The sequence below is a fragment of the Vanacampus margaritifer genome, chromosome 6 (assembly GCF_051991255.1).
Source record: "Vanacampus margaritifer isolate UIUO_Vmar chromosome 6, RoL_Vmar_1.0, whole genome shotgun sequence".
Taxonomy (NCBI): Eukaryota; Metazoa; Chordata; class Actinopteri; order Syngnathiformes; family Syngnathidae; genus Vanacampus; species Vanacampus margaritifer.
In genome coordinates, this window is record NC_135437.1 from 2,825,987 (window position 1) to 2,844,985 (window position 18,999).

At 39.3% G+C, this 18,999-nt stretch overlaps 2 protein-coding genes across 3 annotated transcripts in view; one reads left to right on the forward strand and one right to left on the reverse strand.

Annotated features, from left to right (window-relative positions):
• fbxl13 (F-box and leucine-rich repeat protein 13) overlaps positions 1–6,995 on the forward strand; it is a 44,939-nt gene extending 37,944 nt beyond the window's left edge. Inside the window, exons 14-22 of one of the 2 annotated variants that reach the window (XM_077568001.1) lie at positions 109–207; positions 2,833–2,953; positions 3,723–3,885; positions 4,016–4,135; positions 4,772–4,895; positions 4,982–5,062; positions 5,302–5,436; positions 6,134–6,297; positions 6,431–6,995. In XM_077568001.1, the coding sequence (XP_077424127.1) occupies positions 109–207; positions 2,833–2,953; positions 3,723–3,885; positions 4,016–4,135; positions 4,772–4,895; positions 4,982–5,062; positions 5,302–5,436; positions 6,134–6,297; positions 6,431–6,509 (1,086 nt within the window). In that variant the 3' untranslated portion in view covers positions 6,510–6,995. Of the gene's footprint in view, positions 1–108; positions 208–2,832; positions 2,954–3,722; positions 3,886–4,015; positions 4,136–4,771; positions 4,901–4,981; positions 5,063–5,301; positions 5,437–6,133; positions 6,298–6,430 lie in introns of those variants that run through there. The other variant, XR_013294447.1, reaches the window with a different exon arrangement.
• Positions 6,996–8,674: 1,679 nt separating this feature from the next.
• On the reverse strand, positions 8,675–18,992 carry fam185a (family with sequence similarity 185 member A). The gene is made up of 8 exons (XM_077568109.1): positions 18,249–18,992; positions 17,835–17,944; positions 12,414–12,503; positions 11,653–11,791; positions 10,569–10,610; positions 10,395–10,490; positions 9,324–9,458; positions 8,675–9,138 (listed from the first exon to the last, which is right to left on the reverse strand). The coding sequence occupies exons 1-8, from the start codon at positions 18,670–18,672 to the stop codon at positions 9,026–9,028; spliced, it is 1,149 nt and encodes a 382-aa protein (XP_077424235.1). The 5' UTR covers positions 18,673–18,992; the 3' UTR covers positions 8,675–9,025.
• Positions 18,993–18,999: the final 7 nt, after the last annotated feature.

The following is an 18,999-nucleotide window of genomic DNA, read 5'->3' on the forward strand; positions in this document are numbered from 1 at the left end:
GATGTATGCTTTCGTTTAATGGGGCCCAGAAAGTGTGAGAAGCAAGAATCCAAGGGATGATTCACATTCCAGTCAAGTCGCATGTTTTGTTCTCTGTCTCCCTTGTAGGTGACTGAGACGGGCTACAGTTACATCTCGCAAGCTTGCCCTTCTCTCAAGGAGATTTTGCTCAATGACCTGTACGACCTGTCGGACAACTGCATCGCTGTATGTTTATTTCATTTACAGGGCACTGCAGACCAGTGGTGTACTAACTATTATATAATTGATTAATGAATCTTGTAATTTTAACAAAGTGCTACATCACAGCTTGTTCTTAACCCATTAAGGCCTAAAGCGCCTGCCAAAACATGGCTCTAAAACCTATAGGCAACTTTAGAATCACCCGCGAAAACCTGGAATTTCAACAATATTGTCAATGCCAACTAAATAATTGATATCTCAGCTCCTGAAGCGGATAGAAACCTAATTCCCAAAACATTTCAGAACTTACACCTGTGGCGTTCACAGAAACCTATGTTTATTATTATAAACCTTCAACATATATATTTTTTAAATCAACAAACAACTGTGTCTCATCTGCGGGCATATTTACCTTCAATACTGGAGCGCACTTGTAATAACCACGGGGGTTCGAGTGGTAATTATTCATCGTCCATTCCGTTACAAAGCCGTCCAAATTTTCAACATCCTCATTGTCTACAAACATATTTGTTAAATATTCGCTGTCGTCTGGTTACATTGATTTGAAGACCTCCCGCGCCGTCGGCAATCATGTAATTTATTTCATAACTCCCGCGAATCTGCGTCAGACATGAATTATTATTATTTATATTATTATTATTATTGTTGTTATATAATTATATATAATATATTCTGATGCATTTAATCAGCAAGAAGAGAATTGGTCAAAACAAAATGATGTATCCGCTCTCTTAAATTATTGGATTAAATTAATTCAGAAATAAATAAATAAAGTGTTCCAAGTGGGACTGCACTACTCTGTGTCTGTGACATTGTATGTAATTGTATTGAGTAATCAAGTATAATAGCTGAAAATGTGGATTAATATTGAAAAAAGTTCATGTCAAATAGCATTTAATGAAATAGATGTTAACTTAACCCTGAAATTTAAAAAAGTAAAGGTAGAAGAGCGCTAGAGCGCTCCCGACTCTAATGGTAGGAATCGCAGTAATGCACTCCCGGCCTTAATGGGTTGAAGGTGATATGTAAAATACAGTACATAGTTTTGGAGTTTTCAGGATTTTGGGGTGGTCCAATGCCCTGTATCCCATTAGAATAGATCCGCCACTGCTCTGAGCACCTCTTTCCACAGCCCATGCCTAAGCAAGAGCAAACTGTCATAAGCTGACAATCTTTAAAGCAATGTTTACTTGAGGATCATTAATAGGATATGTTGGCAAATTGGACCTTGACACGAAGCAGAAAGTGGAACAAACCATTTTCTCTTCTCAACTGAATACTCATTATGAAGAGGACTCTTGTTAGTGTTTTATTTGTAAACATTCTTTGCATATCAAGAAAAGCGCTTAATTGTAGTAGACGTCATCCTTGTCAGGATTGGCACACCCATAGAGGATGTTGGTGTTACAACCCGCTCCACACACTTTTTCCACACCAACACTTTTCACGCTGCCACCTCCCCCAACCTCTTTTTTAAAATAGCCTTTAAAATGTTAATTTTAGTATATATGCTAAATATAGGTCGCAAATGGCCTCCGGGGCATAGTTTGAACACCACTACTGCAGTCAGACAAAAGTCTTGGGACACTCCCGTGCATAATACTTTAGTTCCTACCATCTATCCAATCTTGTACCTCTTATCCTGTTCAAAATCATTTAAAATAGTTTTAACTCTCCCACATGATTAAAACACATTAAAACCAAAAATTCAAAAGAAAAGCACCTGTTTTCACTCTTGCTCACACAGTTCTCCAAATAAGAGGCCAACAGTGCTTGCTCAAGCGGTTCATTTGTCAGTCTGAGTTCAGGTTTACTGCAAAACTGATACATAAAAAGAATAGAATTAAATATTGTGTATTTACATCCCAGAATGTTCAAGCAAACCATTTAATTTTGTCTAACAAATGCAAAATGCTATTGATGGGCTAAGCGAAACTAGCTTAGATGTTACAGTAATTATAAACCTTCATAAATATGCTACTTTAACACACACGTAGGTGCATCACATACAAACAGAGAAGACAGCAATACTCACAGTTATATTCTCTCTGTTTGGTATAGAACAACTTGAATGGAGTCCTGACTCCAACTGCCTCAAGCACCGCTGGGATGAACTGGAACTGAAAGTGTGGAATGGCAAGGTGTCCCAATACTTTTGTCTGAAGAAATCAACTAGAAGAATGTGTGCAATGTAGGTTTGCCAAATTCCGGGAATTTTTAAAGTTGAAAAATTTTGCAATTAATTTAATGGGAATTCAAAGGAATTTATGGGAATTAAATGACAAAATAAAATTTTAATATTTGGGTCTTATTAGGGTATTTTGATAACACTATATATATATATATATATATATATATATATATATATATATATATATATATATATATATATATATATATATATATATATAATTTTAATTGTACTAACATAAAAGTCAAATAAAAACATTATGCATTTATGCTTGCTTAAGACACCCTTCCACTAAATTGATGTCAATTCAAAATACATTCCCATTGAAAGTTCCCAATTTGGAGTATTTCCAAAATTTCCCATTTTAACTTTCCATTTGGAAATGTGTTGGAACTTTTCCACCACTTTGACGCCATAGCATGATGTGTCCTTTCTAGGCCCTGATGGCCAACTGCCATAGTGTGTCGTCCATCTCTCTGCTGGAGGCGTTGCAGGTGTCCGACACCGGCCTCAAAGCAATCGCCGAAGTTGCCAAACTGAAGAGTTTCAGCCTGGAGGGTGAAGTCCGCCGCCAAATCCTTTTGTACTATTATTGAGCATTTATTAGATATCTTTGATTTCCAGGTTAACTTCAGTGTACCAGTACGCTCATTGTCCTCATTAGTAAAACAATTCACCAGCCAAACGACCGTCTAATTAGCGATGTTTTTTCCACACTAATGCCTTCTACTACTTTTTTTTTTTTTTCCTGACTCAACATGCGATCATCATCGTTCTCTTTTTATTTTTGTGTGTGCGTGCGAGTTTGTGCTCTCTAATTCACCTGAAACGTGTTATAAATCTCAGACCCTTCACCTTAACCGGATACTTTAGAGTCCCGCCAGAGTCTTGAAGTTGTCAGGGTACCAGAGGAAGGATCAAAGGAAAGATAGATGAAACAAAGTGAAATCCAACACCAACCAGACACAACCTTACACCCACACAGTTACAAAACCAGAATCTTTCACCAACCCCAGATACATCTAAACTCCAAAAGCTTAGAGAAACCTCAAGAGACCACAGGAAAGACTAAAGGAAGGAAGGATGACGACTGTTTTTTCCCCACTAATGCCTTCTACTACTGTACGATATTTGTGTATACTGGTTATACAACTACATGTCACTATTGAGTAAAAATTACTAGTAAGCATTTTGACATGCCTACGATTTGGACCTAATGCGTACTAGTGTATGGACCTCAAGCAGGATATCACGGGTATCAAACAAATGCTGTAATATTTTATGCATTCCACAGCGATCTTAAAGGAAGCTGTTGTTTGATGTCCAGGTAACAACCGCGTGACCAACATGAGCTGGAAGGCGCTTTGCAGCTGTTCACGAGGCCTCCGCAGGCTGCATATCGTGGAATGCCAAAAGATGGGCGACACCTCCCTCAAGTCGGTGGCCTCCCTCCGGAACCTACAGTACCTGGACATCTCGCTTTGTAGCAAGTGCGTGTGTCGTGTGTCCAAGTTATTTGGAAATTACTTTGTGGACCTCAAAGTTTAGTCTCGCAGTTGGAGAACCACTGTCTTATGTGTCGGTGAGACAAATTCACGGGACGATGGTGTTTCATTCCAGAGTGACGGATAAGGGGATATTTTCTCTGGCCGAAAGCCCATCGGCTCACAAATTACGGGAGCTGAATGTGAGTTACTGCTGTCAGATCACTGATGCAGCAATCAGCGTTATTGGTCACAGGTACAATTAACTTTTATTAACACATACTCACAAACTCCTAAACTTAGTCACTCTCTCCCTCCTTGACTTACTTTCTCTCCAAACACTTACAAACTTTCTCACACTTGCACTAAATCAATCTTTACACTCTCCTCTCCCTGACTCTCTCTCTCTCTCTCACACACACACACTCACTCACTGTCCAACCCTCAAGTACTCTCTTAACACACACTCTTTCTTCACTTCACTTTCTCTCACTCTTCTAACACATTCTTTAAAATCACACACTCACTCACAGTCTCACTCACAGCCTCCAACACACTCACATTCTCTCACCCTCTCCAACACTTTCATTCTCATATATTCTTACTTACACTCTCATACTCTCACACACTCTCCCAATCGCAGTCACACTTTCACACACTCAATCTTTAATTTTCATTAACAGACTCTCACTCTCTCCAACACTTTCACTCCTACACTCAGACTCAAACAGACTCGTTCACTTGCTCTCACACACTAAATTAATTCGCTCTCAAACATACTTTCACTCCGGCAGGCAGTCAGTCAGTCATTCAGATGTTCTCTCATGCATTCTCTCTCCAAGTGTCCCACACCATCAGATATTCTCAGTTTCTTTTGTCATGGTCTCACCAGGTTTACCAAACTGTCCCATTTGAACCTGAGTTACTGCGAGCAACTTACTGATGGCGCTCTGGAGTCTCTGATGGGCAGCTCCATCAGCTCTCTGGACATCAGTGGCTGTAACATTCAAGATGACGTACAGTACTTGTTTGCATGCTGCTTACTCTCACATAAGTGGTGCAGAGTTTTTACTGTATTTACTGTGTTGTTGAATTTTTTTAGGGCCTGGCTGCTCTAGAGGAGGTTCCCTTGAAAAGGTTGATTATTGCCGAATGTATCAACATCACAGACGTTGGTATGGAGGTACAAACCTTGAGTCTACCAACACACTGTAGATTCCTTCATATCTACTCACTGTACATAAATGACTACAAAGTGCTAAGTACTGTTATCTGATCTATGTATTTACCTTCCTAGTACATTTTCCAGCAGTATAATCTTACCAAGCTCTAATCATTCCAGTAGCTGCAGACAGTTGTTATGTTTGGACGTGTGTGTTCAATATCCCACAATTCGTTGCTTCTCTATTTTCTCTGGAGTAGAATTTGTGCAAGTACTTGACCGATCTGGAGTATGTGGACGTGTCTGGCTGCTTGGAACTGTCCGACCTGGCCATCAAAGCCTTCTCATTTTACTGCAGAGGTCTGTTCACACTGCGGGTGGCAGGCTGTCCAAAGGTACACGGTATACACACACACACTCATCGGCCATTACTAATTAAAGTTGAGACTAGCCATGAACAGGCCCACGAAAGGATCATAAAATTTTAAATGTCATGTTTTAAATTCTCATACCATATTAAGACTGTTTAAACAAAAAGGCTTCATCACCCAGCTGTAGAATACCTGATACCTGCTCCCGGTTGGAGCTCGTTCGGATGATTTCCCTAGTTGAAGTATGAGCCTTGGAATATGTTCAGAATGGCTGCTTCAAACCAAAATAACTAAGTTCCTGTTGAATTTCAGAAATGGCTCTTAGAGATTTTTTTATGTGTCCTGTCGTGTCCACCGAATTTGATCATGAATCTGTGAAACTGGTGTTTGAGGCAAATTTTTATTTTTGATTACTGCTCAGTAATCATTGTGTCTGGCGCCCCTAAAATACAAACAAAAACAAAAAAAATCACCCGGACACATAAGCGAGCAAGCAAAAATTATATTTTTTTCGGGCATGATTAAGCCCCCAAAATTAAAAAAAATAAAGCCGCAAGAGGCAACGAATTAAAATTGCAGACTCAATGTTAAAATTAGGACTTGGGTCCTGGAGACTTTTTTCCTGTATCTACTTATAATAGACACAAAACTAGCGTAGAGCACTATTTTTTTCTAACTTTGCTAAGGGCGCAATTTAGCAAGTTTTGTTGTTTTTCCACAGATAACTGACATGGGAATGCAGTGCCTTTCACACGGAGCAGCCCAGTACCTGCGAGAGCTGGACGTGAGCGGCTGCACTCTCACTGATCGTGCCATCAGATACATTGAGAGGCTCTGTCCGCCGCTCTCTGCAATCACAATGCATGGCTGTAACCGCATTTCAGAGTAAGAACTGAAGAAAAAAAAAGTGTTTATAAAATACAAGATTTTGAAGCGGTTCTCTAAAAAGCAAAATTCACAATTGGTGTACAGAACATTTTGTGAGTCGTGTATGTTTATGATGTTTTTTGTGTTTCAGGGAGGCCGCCATGAGGCTGCAGTCGTATGTGCAGCACTGGGAGTACAGCAACGAACAAACCGAATTGTGGCTTCGATGAAGTAATCTGTGCGCACAGAGAATGTCATGGTATATGACACCAGTGAAGCTAGAACAGAACTCAGTAAAGCTCAGACCTCCACCAAGGCCCAAACAATCCTACCTTGGCTCCTCCATAGTAACATGAAGTTTTTTATTAACTATATGCATTTCAAAAATGCCCTTTTGAATGAATGAAAGCATTGCTGCTCAATGAAGAACATTGAACATTTCCATACATATTTTGATTGCCATTGTAATAACAAAATGTTGGATAAAAAGAAAACTAATTTTGAATTCATAATCAAAAAGTGAATTTCATATGACAATGATTTTAAAACGTGGGGGGAAGCGGATGATTTATATTCGACAGTGATGAATATTTTTTGTCTGATGAAAAGACTAGGGAAAAGGGATTTTAATTGCTCATTGATGAAAAATTTAAAATAAATTAGATTTTCATTGGACAGTGAACAAAGATGGAAAGGAGAAATCGAACTTAATTCCTGGGGGCGGCTGGGGCTGGGTTGGGGTGGATGGGGACGGGGGGTTGTGGGGGGAGCGGGGGCTGTGGACTGGTGGGGTGCCTGGCGGGCCTGCAGTGCCCTGTCCTGCTGCGTTGGGTTGGGGGCGCGGGCCGTGTTGGGGTGGGGGGCGCTCCTGCTCCTGGGTTTGCCTGGGGGTTGTCCCTTGGCGCTGCCGTGGCCTGTGGGGGGCCCTGAGGTGTTGCGCTTGCTCTGTCCTGGCAGGGGTCGACGGCTCCCCTCTTTGATGAAGATTTTCATGCATGCCAGATCCACCACACCAGCATCTATCGAAACTCAGACACAATTTGCTTCTTCCTCAGGTCGTTGAATCAGTGGAGGCTGGTGTCTGTGGATCTCACTCTGCTTCGTCTGTCCTTCCTTCCTTTCCTCAGTCTCTCCTTTGGTCTCTTGAGGTCTCCCTGATTTGTTGGAATTTAGATGTTTCTGGGGTTGGTGAAGGACTCTGGTTGGTGGCCCGGTGGGTGGTGTCTGGTCGGCGCTGGATTTCACTTTCCTTTCTTTTCTTTGGTCCTTCCTCGGGTCTCCTGACGGCCTCATGACTCAGTGTTCAGTGTTCAGTTTAGGTGAACGGTATGGGATTTTTTAAATAGGTTTTAGGTGAATTAATGAATACACGCTCACACGCACGCACACACGCACATACAAAATAAAAAAAATTAAATAAAAAAAACATTAAAAAAAAAAAAGAGCAATGATGATATGTCAAATCTGTAAAATTACCGAATGAACAATACTGAGCTCTCCCCAAAAAAAAAATATAAATATAAAAAAAAAAAATAATGTCATGCTTTACTAATTGAGCTAACCAGGCTCTGACATATCACCAAACCCAAATTTTCATTGCAAAGTGTAAAAGAATGAAAGGCAGATAATTAAACAAAACCTATTGTGGGGGTTGAACCCACAACCCTGATATTTAAAATATCATGATCCAACTCAAGATTTTCATTGGACTGTTTAACCCTATAAAAAAATTGACTAAAAGAGAGCAAACAAAGTAATCCCACGAGATTAAACAATGCCCAACGTGGCGGTCGAAGCCATAACCCTGAGATTAGTCTCATGCTCTACCAACTAAGATATCTGGGTCTTGACAATCAAGATTTTCATTGGAAAATTTAACAGTATGAAAACAAAATTGACCAAGACAGTAAACCAGATAACCCCACAAGAGATTAAACAAACCTGTTTACAACCCTGAGCTAATCTAATGCTCTACCAACTGAGCTAACCGGAGTCTGTAATTCTCTCAACCCAAAATTTTCATTAGACTATGTAACAGAATTAAAACCGCAATCAGAATGAAAAGGGGAATTAAGTAACACACAATGTGGGACTCGAACACAAGACCCTGAGATTAACGTTTTCATTGGTCAGTGATGGAAACATTGAAAACTAGATAACTAATGAAGGTATCCCACACGGCAATCAGACCTACAACCCTAAATTTAAGAACTATTTGTACTGAACAGTAATTATAAAAATATATAATTTCATTGGACATTGAACCAAAAAAGAAAGGATAATTTCAGTTTTATTATCTTTTCATTGGACAGTGATGAAAAATAGGGGCACTGTAGAGCGCCACAAAAATGAAGGGATTCCAGGAAAGGGATCCGTCTTGGCCTAAACACCATCTCACCAACAATTACCTCCAGTAATTTTCTTACTAAGGCAGCAAACAAACATCACATTATCTCCTTGGCAGAGGTCGTTATTGTTGAGATATAACTTTATTGTTTTTGTGTGTGCGTGCATGTGTACTGTACTTGAAATCATGCTAATTACCTCAAATTAAATGGCACTCAAATCCCATTGCTGGGGTTATGTATAGTATTTTCAGATCATGCAGTTTTTTTAATGCAAAGATTTATGAAGACAATGTTTCTTGTTGAGTGTAAAATATCTTTTTTTTATTAAATACAAATTTGAAAGCACACAAGTGTAATTATTTCAGTCTCTTTGCAGCCATAATGGATGATGTAACTTTTCAGCCTCCCAGCTTCAGGGACTGCAACCAGCTTTGGGTCCTCAGGCTGACTGAGCCTCTTTCTGTGCTGACTCTGATCTGCTCCCCCACTGGACCATCACAGTTCATGTAGCCTGAGAGAGATGGAGAATTACAGAATGTCAAGGTTGGTTAACACTGTATATGAGCAGCTGCCTCCATGAGAAAAAAAACAACATGTTTTTATTATCTTTGCCCCCCCCCCCCCCCCACACACACACACACACACAATTCTGGCCTCTGTGGAGAAAAATATCAAATCTGTTCTCTCGGGCCTCACCAATTACTCTGGTTTGGTTTTCACTGGTGTTCTCCTGGACTTGGTGCAGCGTAACATCATGGCTGACGTCAACCGTGGCTCCACAGAGGTCTACCTCCGCTCGTAACGACGATGGGACGCGGACGTTCACCGCTCCTACAGTAACAAACAAGGGATTCATTATCTTAAAGCCAGTGGTGACACTTAATGTACACTAATCCCTATATCCCTATATAAGCCTTTTGTCAAAATAGGCTTGTTAATTTTTCAACCGCCACAGCTGCAACGACATCACAACATAAGAGACGTAAAAAGACGTAAATAACAGGTGGGCACTTCCGTCAATCGTCAATGAAGATGTCTACCTTTCGGCGAGTGCACAATTGCTTCCAAAAAATACATGGACTGACTACCGACTGAAACATGTTTATTTCCATCGATTGGGCTGAGTACAGAGTATAGACTGTCCTTCTTATTCCGTGGATTTTTGCGAGGCTTTGCGTCATAAAGCACTCGCTGAAAATGCTGGTAAATAGAGATACGTAAAGTTAACTGCAATTGACATTATTGGGAATTATAAGGTGCAAAAAAAAAAAGACTGCAGCAACCTGGAAGAATGTGAACCAAGGAAATAAAACAACAGGTTCACAGAGGGGTTAGTTTCTGGCATTTAAAAAAATGACCTAATCTGAAAAAATAAAAACATCCAGGTGAGGTGTATTATATTCATGTTTTCATAGCATGTTCAGTAATTGTATTTCCCTTCTCAATTGGAGCACAATATGCAATTTAAAAAAATATTTTGTAGTATTTTAAGTACCTATTGTGTGTGCAAGGAATTGACAGTAAAAAAAATAATTAATGACTCATTTAAGAGTTTGAACTTTTTTTTTTTTTTTACTTTTAGTAAAGGAGTTGAATCTGTACTTGTACATGTCAAATACTGTTGTTTTTTTGCTGTACTTCAACCTAAGTACAACTTACTTTTGCCATGTTTAAAAAATAGAAAAACGTCACAAAAGGCACAAAATGTCTTTAAGTAGTCTTCACATGACGCATGGGTACAAAAAAGGAGAGAGAGTAAGAAGGTACCTTCTTGGCTGAGCACTTCCGAGCTGGCGCCGTCTCCCACATACACGTCGATGTCTCCATTTTGAGAAGAAACCTTCAAGAGGCCATTGGAGCCATCTGACAAAAGTAGCAAAAATGACATTTGATCACCAATACAGAGCATTCCATTGTGTGCTGCTATCGAAGAATGTTTACCTATGCGTGTATGGCCTGATATGTTGTTCACAGTGGCGTCACCTTTGGACAGAATAGAGCACAGTCAGTTTTACACCATGAACTCGGGTGGACATGTCTATCATAAAAGGACGCAAGAAAAAAGCCAACACAGTATTACAGAAGTGCCTAATCTTATAAGTTAAATTTATTGTGGCCATGTTTGTCATTTAAGATCCATGTATCGCAAATTGTCTTTCTCCATTGAAATTAATAGAAATGCCATCAATCTGTCCCAGCCCCACATCGTATTCCATCTGGCGTGTGTGCCAATATGTAATAACTATCTGTTAAAAATGGCTGTCAAACTGCTGCTCTGCTTGAATTGGGTTGAGTTCATTGCCACCATCTAACACTCACACTTTTTGCTTCAAGTCAAAGACAAAACTCGGCCGAGCTTGCATCTCGAAAAACTCCTAAAATGGCTCACTCATGAGTTAAGGTAGCAGTAACTGTATTCAAACCCAAAAACATATAAATAAGTTTTTTACGACTTTGTCCTTCACTCCCTAAAACATATTTTTAAGTTTTTTGTGTTTTTATGCTAGAGCATACTGGCTTTGAGGCAGCTTCTGACCTGAAGAGATTGCTTAAAGCAATGGTAGTTATTACAAAAAACAGCCAGCAGGTGGCAGCAGAGTATAAGAGCTTAACCAGGTTCATGTTGCAACAAGCTCTTTTTGCCAGTGTTTTCAACAGCTTTGTTAATAATGATGAAACTTAGCTATATTATAATGCTAATTGTTGCAAAACGGAAACAGATACAAATTTACAAGTTGAACAGAAAGTAAATTTTCAACTAGTGGCTGAAGCTTACCCGTAACTTTTTTTTTTTGCTTTGCAACACAAAGCAAAAAAAAAAAAAATTGAATCTGCCAAACAACAGCTCATAATAATAATATTTGATTTATATTAACTCAAAAACTCATAAATGGGGGCACTCATAGTCACAATGGCCATAATTACAATGTAGCCCACCACAAAAATGGGTGGGACACCCTTAAGTGGACCCAATGGTAAACACGCACAACACGTCTGTTCAGATCGCCACGTCTGTTCAAATCACCGTGCAAAAATCCCAGTTCCACCTTCCCCGTGCAGGAGGAAACGCAGCTGTATTCGGCGTAGACAGCCTTGACTGCCAGGGCGCCGTGTTCTGTGGAGACCTTAATCTCCGTGCCCTGCAGCTTCTTGACACGCACCGCCTGCACAACACATGCACAGCACAGTTAACTGGAGAGTTTACCGTACACTCTTCAAAGATGTGTCGTATGGATTGAAGGCTGCTGCCCCCTAGTGTGCCTTTATTTCCACTGGCGGGCCACTCATTTGGGACCTGGGCCTTCAGCAGGGAACTCAATTCACCAATATTCATGTCCCAATTATAGAAAGTAGCAATATTGTAAGAAAAAGAAAAATATCTGCCCCTTCCAACAGCAGATCACTCACTCTGCGTAGGCCCCATACTCATTGGGGGGCCTCATTTAGCGCAAGGGGACAAATTATGACCAATGTGAGGGAACGCGCCAACATGTACAAAATTCCATGGTTGGGAAGCAATGTTGTAAGTTATATGGGCCAGTACTACTGATTTTGAAGACATTGTAACATTGAGGCCTAAACCTGACTGGACAAAAAAATCCACATGCATGTACTGAGAACAGTGCAACCAAGAGAAACTACGAAATAAAGCAAATTGACTGTTTGGAGTAAATTAATACAATTTCATGGAACAAAATAAAATAATTTAAAAAAACAATATTATGACCATAGAATTTAGCTTGAAAAGATGTTTACTTAAATGCATATGTGTCGTGTGGTTCTTACACCCTTGCCAAACGCGCTGATATCCACGTTCCCATGGATGGTGCCCTTGCCTGTGACATCTCCACCTGAGCGCACCTCCACCAGATGGCCCTGAGGTACAACACACAACGTCACTGAGTGTGTTTATGTGCATGTTGTCTTTACACTCCACATTTTGTTGTGCTTACATTAACAAGTGATTTTTTTTTTTTTTGGATCACATCACATCATATTGATCCTATTATTAATAATACTAACAGAGATTATTGGTTGGATATTACAGCCCAATAGTTTATTATCCATTATGTTTTCTAGGAGAAAATTTTAAATTAATAATTTTGTCATTAATAATACCTCAAATATGTGTGTGTGTGTGTGTGTGTGGGGGGGGGGGGCATCTTTTAGGGGTAGAGATAGGTACTCCAGTACAGATTAAGATTTGAATTTGGAATAATCCTTCTATTAGAATTCAGGGTAATACTGTACATTAATTTGGAAAACTTGGATGAATGGTGGTGTGAGGACATTGTCAGATATCATTCGTTCAAGTAAAATACTTTAATTTGATATATTAAAAGATTGATTTAATCTTAAAGACTCTGAATTATTTAAGTACATACGGTTAAAAAAAATGGATTAAAGAAAATTGTGATATAGAGAACGGAGTTCCAGCAACCGTAAGGTACCTCTTGGAACAGAGTAATCAGAAAAATAAATTTAGAAGTGCTCTTTACAAATTCTTTATCAATGCTAAAAATAGCAATGATTTCTTAAGTAAAATATATGATGGCTGGGACAGGGACATACAAAACTTTGAGGCCAAAAAAAGAAGAAGGAATGTTTACAGTTTACATATTCAGTTACAACCAATGAAAATCTCAGATTGATCCAGTATAAATTGACAAGAATTTATTATAGCAGGGATAAAATTCATAAATTTGATTCATCTTCTCTTCCTACTTGTTTAAAGTGTCAAAGAAGCAATTCTCTTATTCATTCCTTTTGCTACTGTGGAAAAATACACAAAACCTGGATTGATATTCAAGATTGGCTCTCCATCGTCTGTAAGCAGATTTTTGTTTGCACCAGAGAAAAAATTGAAATATCCAGTGGGATGACAACTTTCATTTTCTTCATTAGTTTATAAGAAGTTATTGTTACAACATTGGAAAAATACGGACCCTCCAGGAATAAGTAAATGGAAATCTTTCATGAAATATTATTTAAATATTGAGAGAATTATATCAGCAGACAATAATAAACAAAAACAATTCATTTTTTTCTGGAAACAAATAGTTGAGGCCCTGTAATTATTATTAGTATTATTGAGTTAAATCAATGCATTAGATTATTTATTTACCATTTCTGTAAATTAATTATTGTCTTCTTCTTTTTTTGTGGTCTTTTTAATTGCTGTTGTTTTTTTTTTCTCTCTCTTCCATAAAGACTGTGTGCTGAAAGTAGCACCAGGAATATATTGTGTTTGTGTTTATATGTGAGTGTGGAATGTGTAGAATATGTGTATGTGTTTATATATTTATAGGCCTATGTGAATATGTATGTTTCTTTTTCCAACAAGTGTGTCTTTGAGTTTTTGAGTTATGTCTGTGATGTCTGTTTTTTGGGTGTTGTGATGAATTGTATTTGCTTTGTTTACATAAACCTTGGTTTAGCTCGTTTGTCAGATTGCTTTTGTTTTGTATTTGTTGGTTTTGTTTGTGATGTTTGTTTTTGTGTTGTGACGAATCATATTTCTCTTGTCTGGATAGTCTTTGGTTAAAATAGATTCTCTGTCTTTTGTGTGTGTGTGTGTGTGTGTTTTATGAAAAAAAAAGGAGAACATTTGTTCAAATGTTTAAATTATATATAATAGATGTCGCTTTAGTTTCTTATTTTCATTGGAACTGGGAAGTATTTGATAGGAGAGTTAGGTTTATATTTTTGTTCATTAATCTGTACTTTATTTTCATCCTTTGTTCTTTTTTAATGGCAAAATAAAAACAATTAATCCCATCACGGATTTATAATGGACCGTCAGTGCCGTCGGTAGAAGGAAGTGCCTTGTCAGCCATCTTACATTGCCACATTAAATTCTCTGCTGCATTTTTTTTATGTCTTCACGGCAAAAATGTCACCGTGTATGGTGTACGATTGTACCATTAAGTCTCGGAGAAGCTCTACATGCACATCTCATCAGTAATAGTGCAATTCTAAATGCCTCTTTTTGGATTAAAATGTCACCTTCTGCATGATCTGTCCCAGGGAGGGAAGGTACAGAATGTCTGCAGTTTGTTAGTGTCAATTTTTATTTGTATAGCACATTTTATATGCATACATTCAATGTGCTTTAACATAAAAAGCAAGATGTCAGTACATTTAAATTATTATAAAATTGCATATTAAAACAGGCAAAAAAATCAATAAGCAAACAAACAACATAACTAATACAAAAGCTAGCGAGGAAATATAAAAGACGATACTGTATGTGATATGTTTTATTCTTTATTTAACAGAATCCCTAAGGATGATTATGATGATGTCCCGCCATTTAACAAATTGTCTATATTTCTTGAGTCAGTTGTACAGAGCAACAAAACTCATCCAAAAAAAATGAAAGACAATGAATGACCATTAGAAGGAGACAGGAGGCCTCGCTAAAAAGCACCCCGAGATCTTAATTAAGTTGTAAGAAAGGTAAACCTGCCACACAAATGCCAAGCTTGCTTGCAGGTGCTCACACAGAATGATCACATCAATTTATCTCCTTACAAATTGATTGCTGAAAATTCCAGCCTTACTGTTCCAATCATGTTTTCTCTCATAAGGTGTCTCTTTGGGTGCTACTCAAACTTTTGTCTACATCATGTTGTCCAAACCATGAACGATGGCATGAAAGCAAAGCCCAACAGGGTGGAAAAAAAAAAAAGAAGTATTCTATTTGCACAACAATAATAAGACTCGCTGTGTAATGTAAATAATATTGTGTGCTTATTTATTGGATATGAAAACAAAAAATATTGTGATGAAAAGTAAAAAAATAAAAAAAGAGAAAGCTCATGTTCAAAATAGAATATAGGAAGAAGTAATAGAGTCGGATCTAGTCATACCCTGTGTTGTGAATACAATCTCTGTATTGTTTAATAAACTGAAAGGTTGATGCAAACAGTGAAGTTTGTTCCTTTGAGAGGATCCCCTTACTTTTTTAGGCCGTATCCCACTGAACTGCAAACATTACCGAACTTTGCGAATGTAGAATTCACAAAATATGAGGTTGTCGTCATTTTGCAACATATCTGCAACGTGTTTGCGATGTAAAAGCGACATTTGAGACAACGCGCGAATTAACCTAAATTTGAGTAAAATTGACCCACACAACAGATTAAAATTATTTTTCGTTTCTTTTTTATTAGAAGATGTAATTATTGGACGTTTTTGTCCAGTCAGTCATCGCTGTCGACGTGTTCATAAAACCACCGTAAGGACTGGTTGCACACATCAATTGGCTGTGTCGCACTCCGCTCCATGATTCACTTCTACAAATGCCTTCTCTACCCTTTCTTTCTCCAAGAAAGAATATGAAACCTGATTGAGTGATATCTAAATTATGGCAACATACTTGACGACACATATGCCTACTCATTTTTATAGCACAATATAGTCCAGGAAATAAGTCCAAAACGAACAGGGCCATTTGCCCCCCTGCGCACCACGTTATAGCAATGCCGCACAGCATAAGAAAAAGTTCAATATGACAGCGTACATGGTATGTCATCATTTTAACACTTAATCGGCTTAAACCTTTTTTCAGAGTCAGATGCCATTTATATTTTAATGTTTATAGAGCCTATATGCCCGCACGACAACATCTTGTTGCGACCTGCTTGACTGTCCGCGCTGCCCATGGTGGACTGGGGCACATTGAGTAGGCTACTTGTAAAACATGAAATACAAAGTAGAAAATATGTTCAACATATATCTCGAAGCTAGCTTTTTGTTTTTCGTTTTTGAAATATGATTTCACTGCGTGTGATGTTCCAGGAAGAGCCACACTTCTCCAAACAGAGCGGGCTCCGCCTCTACACAAGCCCTCTCTCACGCTCTCACCGTAGTATATGGGCGTCAGAGTGAATTTATGAATGGGACCTCGGAAAGAACTTTGCAGACACATTTATAACAAATTACGATGAATTACGACGGGATTACGAGCAAATGTACTACGAATAACACTGAACACAAATGCGACATATTCCGACCAATAGGGGTGATTTCAAATGACGTCACGGGTTCCTCATTAAAGTTAAAAAATTTTAATAAATAAAAAATTTTAATTAAAAAAAAAAACTGCATAGGACACATGCGTACACATCATTTTGGAAGAGAATGACATCCCAGGCATTAAATTTCAACATGGTTCAATCGACTGTTTGAAACACACTTTAGAACATCTTAAACGGTGGGCGAAAAGTAGGCGAATAGAAAGCAGTTTTCGTAGAAAGGTAAGAGTTATTGTATGACCGTTGCTGCCACTCCGGTGCGGTCTAAATGACTGCTAATATCGTGTTGGTCACTAATTTTCACGAAAACTAAACACAAAGTAACGATTTTCATGATGATGATCAAGATTTTAAGCCTACCTTTGGGCTGTTACTTCTGTCTAGTTACTTTTGTTAAAGTGGCGTGGTGACACTGTGACCGCTCACACCTTAGTGACGATGATCAACTAGCATGTTGTTGTAGGCATAGGGTTCTATAGCGCTAGCATGTTGTACCAGGCAGCAAGGCTAGCGCTGAGAAAGCAGACGATAAACATACCTGCAATTGATTGGTTCCGGATTTTCAGCTGCTGGCCCATTTCCACCGATGAAATGTAGAGAGCACATGTAGGTGTCTTCGGTGACATTTTTTGCGTAAATCACTGCTGTTTAATTGTACATGCTTAAACCCAGCGGATACATTCCTTCATTCGATCCCGGTCACAACATTGCCAGTTACATAGCGGCAGAGGTTTGTTGTAACCATAATACGTCTGTTAAGTATATTTATGGTGAAATAGCGAGTCAGTTCACAAGTTTTGCCTCGTACGAATACACTCCCTCAGTCGCTTCCCTGTGTTTCTTGTCTGAAAATCAACTGGCCATGCCCATGCGCAGTTCTAAAAATAGTAGTTTGGGCATAATTGTAAAACTGCCCTATTCCGAACCCTGTAGAACTCTGGCGAAACGCAACTTTCGTTTGGCAACGCTCGCAACTCAGTGGGATAGGGGCTTTACAGAGATCCTGCCGTAAATTATGCGCTGGTAACAGTGTTTTCTATGAAAACCGCATTGAAGTTCTCCGAATAAGAGCGGCAACGTAAAATGGATGCCCTCTGGTTTCATGTAAATCCGTGGATCCCATTGGATTACGCAGGTGTCCCCAGTGAGTGTGCTCTTCCTGACTGACCTTGACTGAACGCAGAGAACAGTGGCCTTTTTCTGTGTACACCTTGCAAATGTCACACTCCATGTTCTTCACCTGCACGTTGCCTTTGGCTTGAGTGCTAATAAAGAGATCTGTGACACACACACGCACATACTTAGAAATTGCTGATAAATCAGAATGTGTCATAATCTGTGGCTAATTTACACAAATGCATAAATCATAATTTGAAGTAATGCATTTGCACTAGAGTTCATTCCAAAAAGAATTTGCCATACAGTAAATCATCCCATTGCACTACTATACAAATGCATATTCTTTATATTAAATCTTCTCATTTATTGGTTGCAATTTGTATTGTACATTGCATACTACTCATGATCACAGCCTGATTATTATTGCATTGTATAATTGTGTTGTGTTGTATTGTGAACTCACTGCTCTTGATGGGTACAGACAAATGGACAGACAAGCTACTGTCTGCCCTCTCGGTCGAGACAAGCAGCTCCTTGCCGTGGTCGTCGTAGTGGACACAGAAGTCCTCCACGTCCTCCCCTCCCCCCCCTCCGTAGACCGCCACCAAGGCTCGGTCTGCTTCGGGAAACGCGTGCGGGTCCAAGGGCCGGACGGAGATGCAGCAACCCAGACGTGCCCGCAACGTGCTGAAGGGGCTGACCTTCACGTTCCACTCCTTCAACGGCGGCCGGTAGCTCGCCTCGCCCTCGGCGTCCTCTCTGGCGAATTTGCCAGCGGAAGACATGAAGGGAGACCGCTGTAAGTGCAGGCAACGCCGACGGCTGGCGGTTCGACACCGGAAGAATCCGACGCCGCCCCGTAGAGCATGCGAGCTCCAAGACAACATGGTAATTAATTAACACATTTACGACCGAACGGTACGTTATTACAGGCGTATTCCGTTGATCGAAGCTGCCATGCCGGGACAGCGACGCCACAAGTCAACGTACAGACTGATGACGTGAAAATCTGACTTGCTTCAAGTTCTCAGAGTGTCGCACTTTCGCCCTCAAAGCGTTCGAGGCAAATGTAAACAATAAAGATGGCTGATTCCGATAACTTGTTGTCCCCCCCCGTCCACACACAAGTTGTTGTTCTGGTTAACGCAGTCATTCTAAATCATGTTGTGTCACGTAAACATATGTCTTGTATTTGTACATTTGCCTCGAACGCT

Excerpts from the sequence above, each read along its gene's own strand:
- fam185a (XM_077568109.1), bottom strand. The coding sequence starts at position 18,672 with ATGTTGTCTTGGAGCTCGCATGCTCTACGGGGCGGCGTCGGATTCTTC. Across the intron at positions 11,792-12,413 it reads TCAGCGCGTTTGGCAAGGGT|GCGGTGCGTGTCAAGAAGCT; the intron begins GTAAGAACCACA and ends TGTGTTGTGCAG. Across the intron at positions 9,139-9,323 it reads AAACCAAACCAGAGTAATTG|GCTACATGAACTGTGATGGT; the intron begins GTGAGGCCCGAG and ends CATCTCTCTCAG.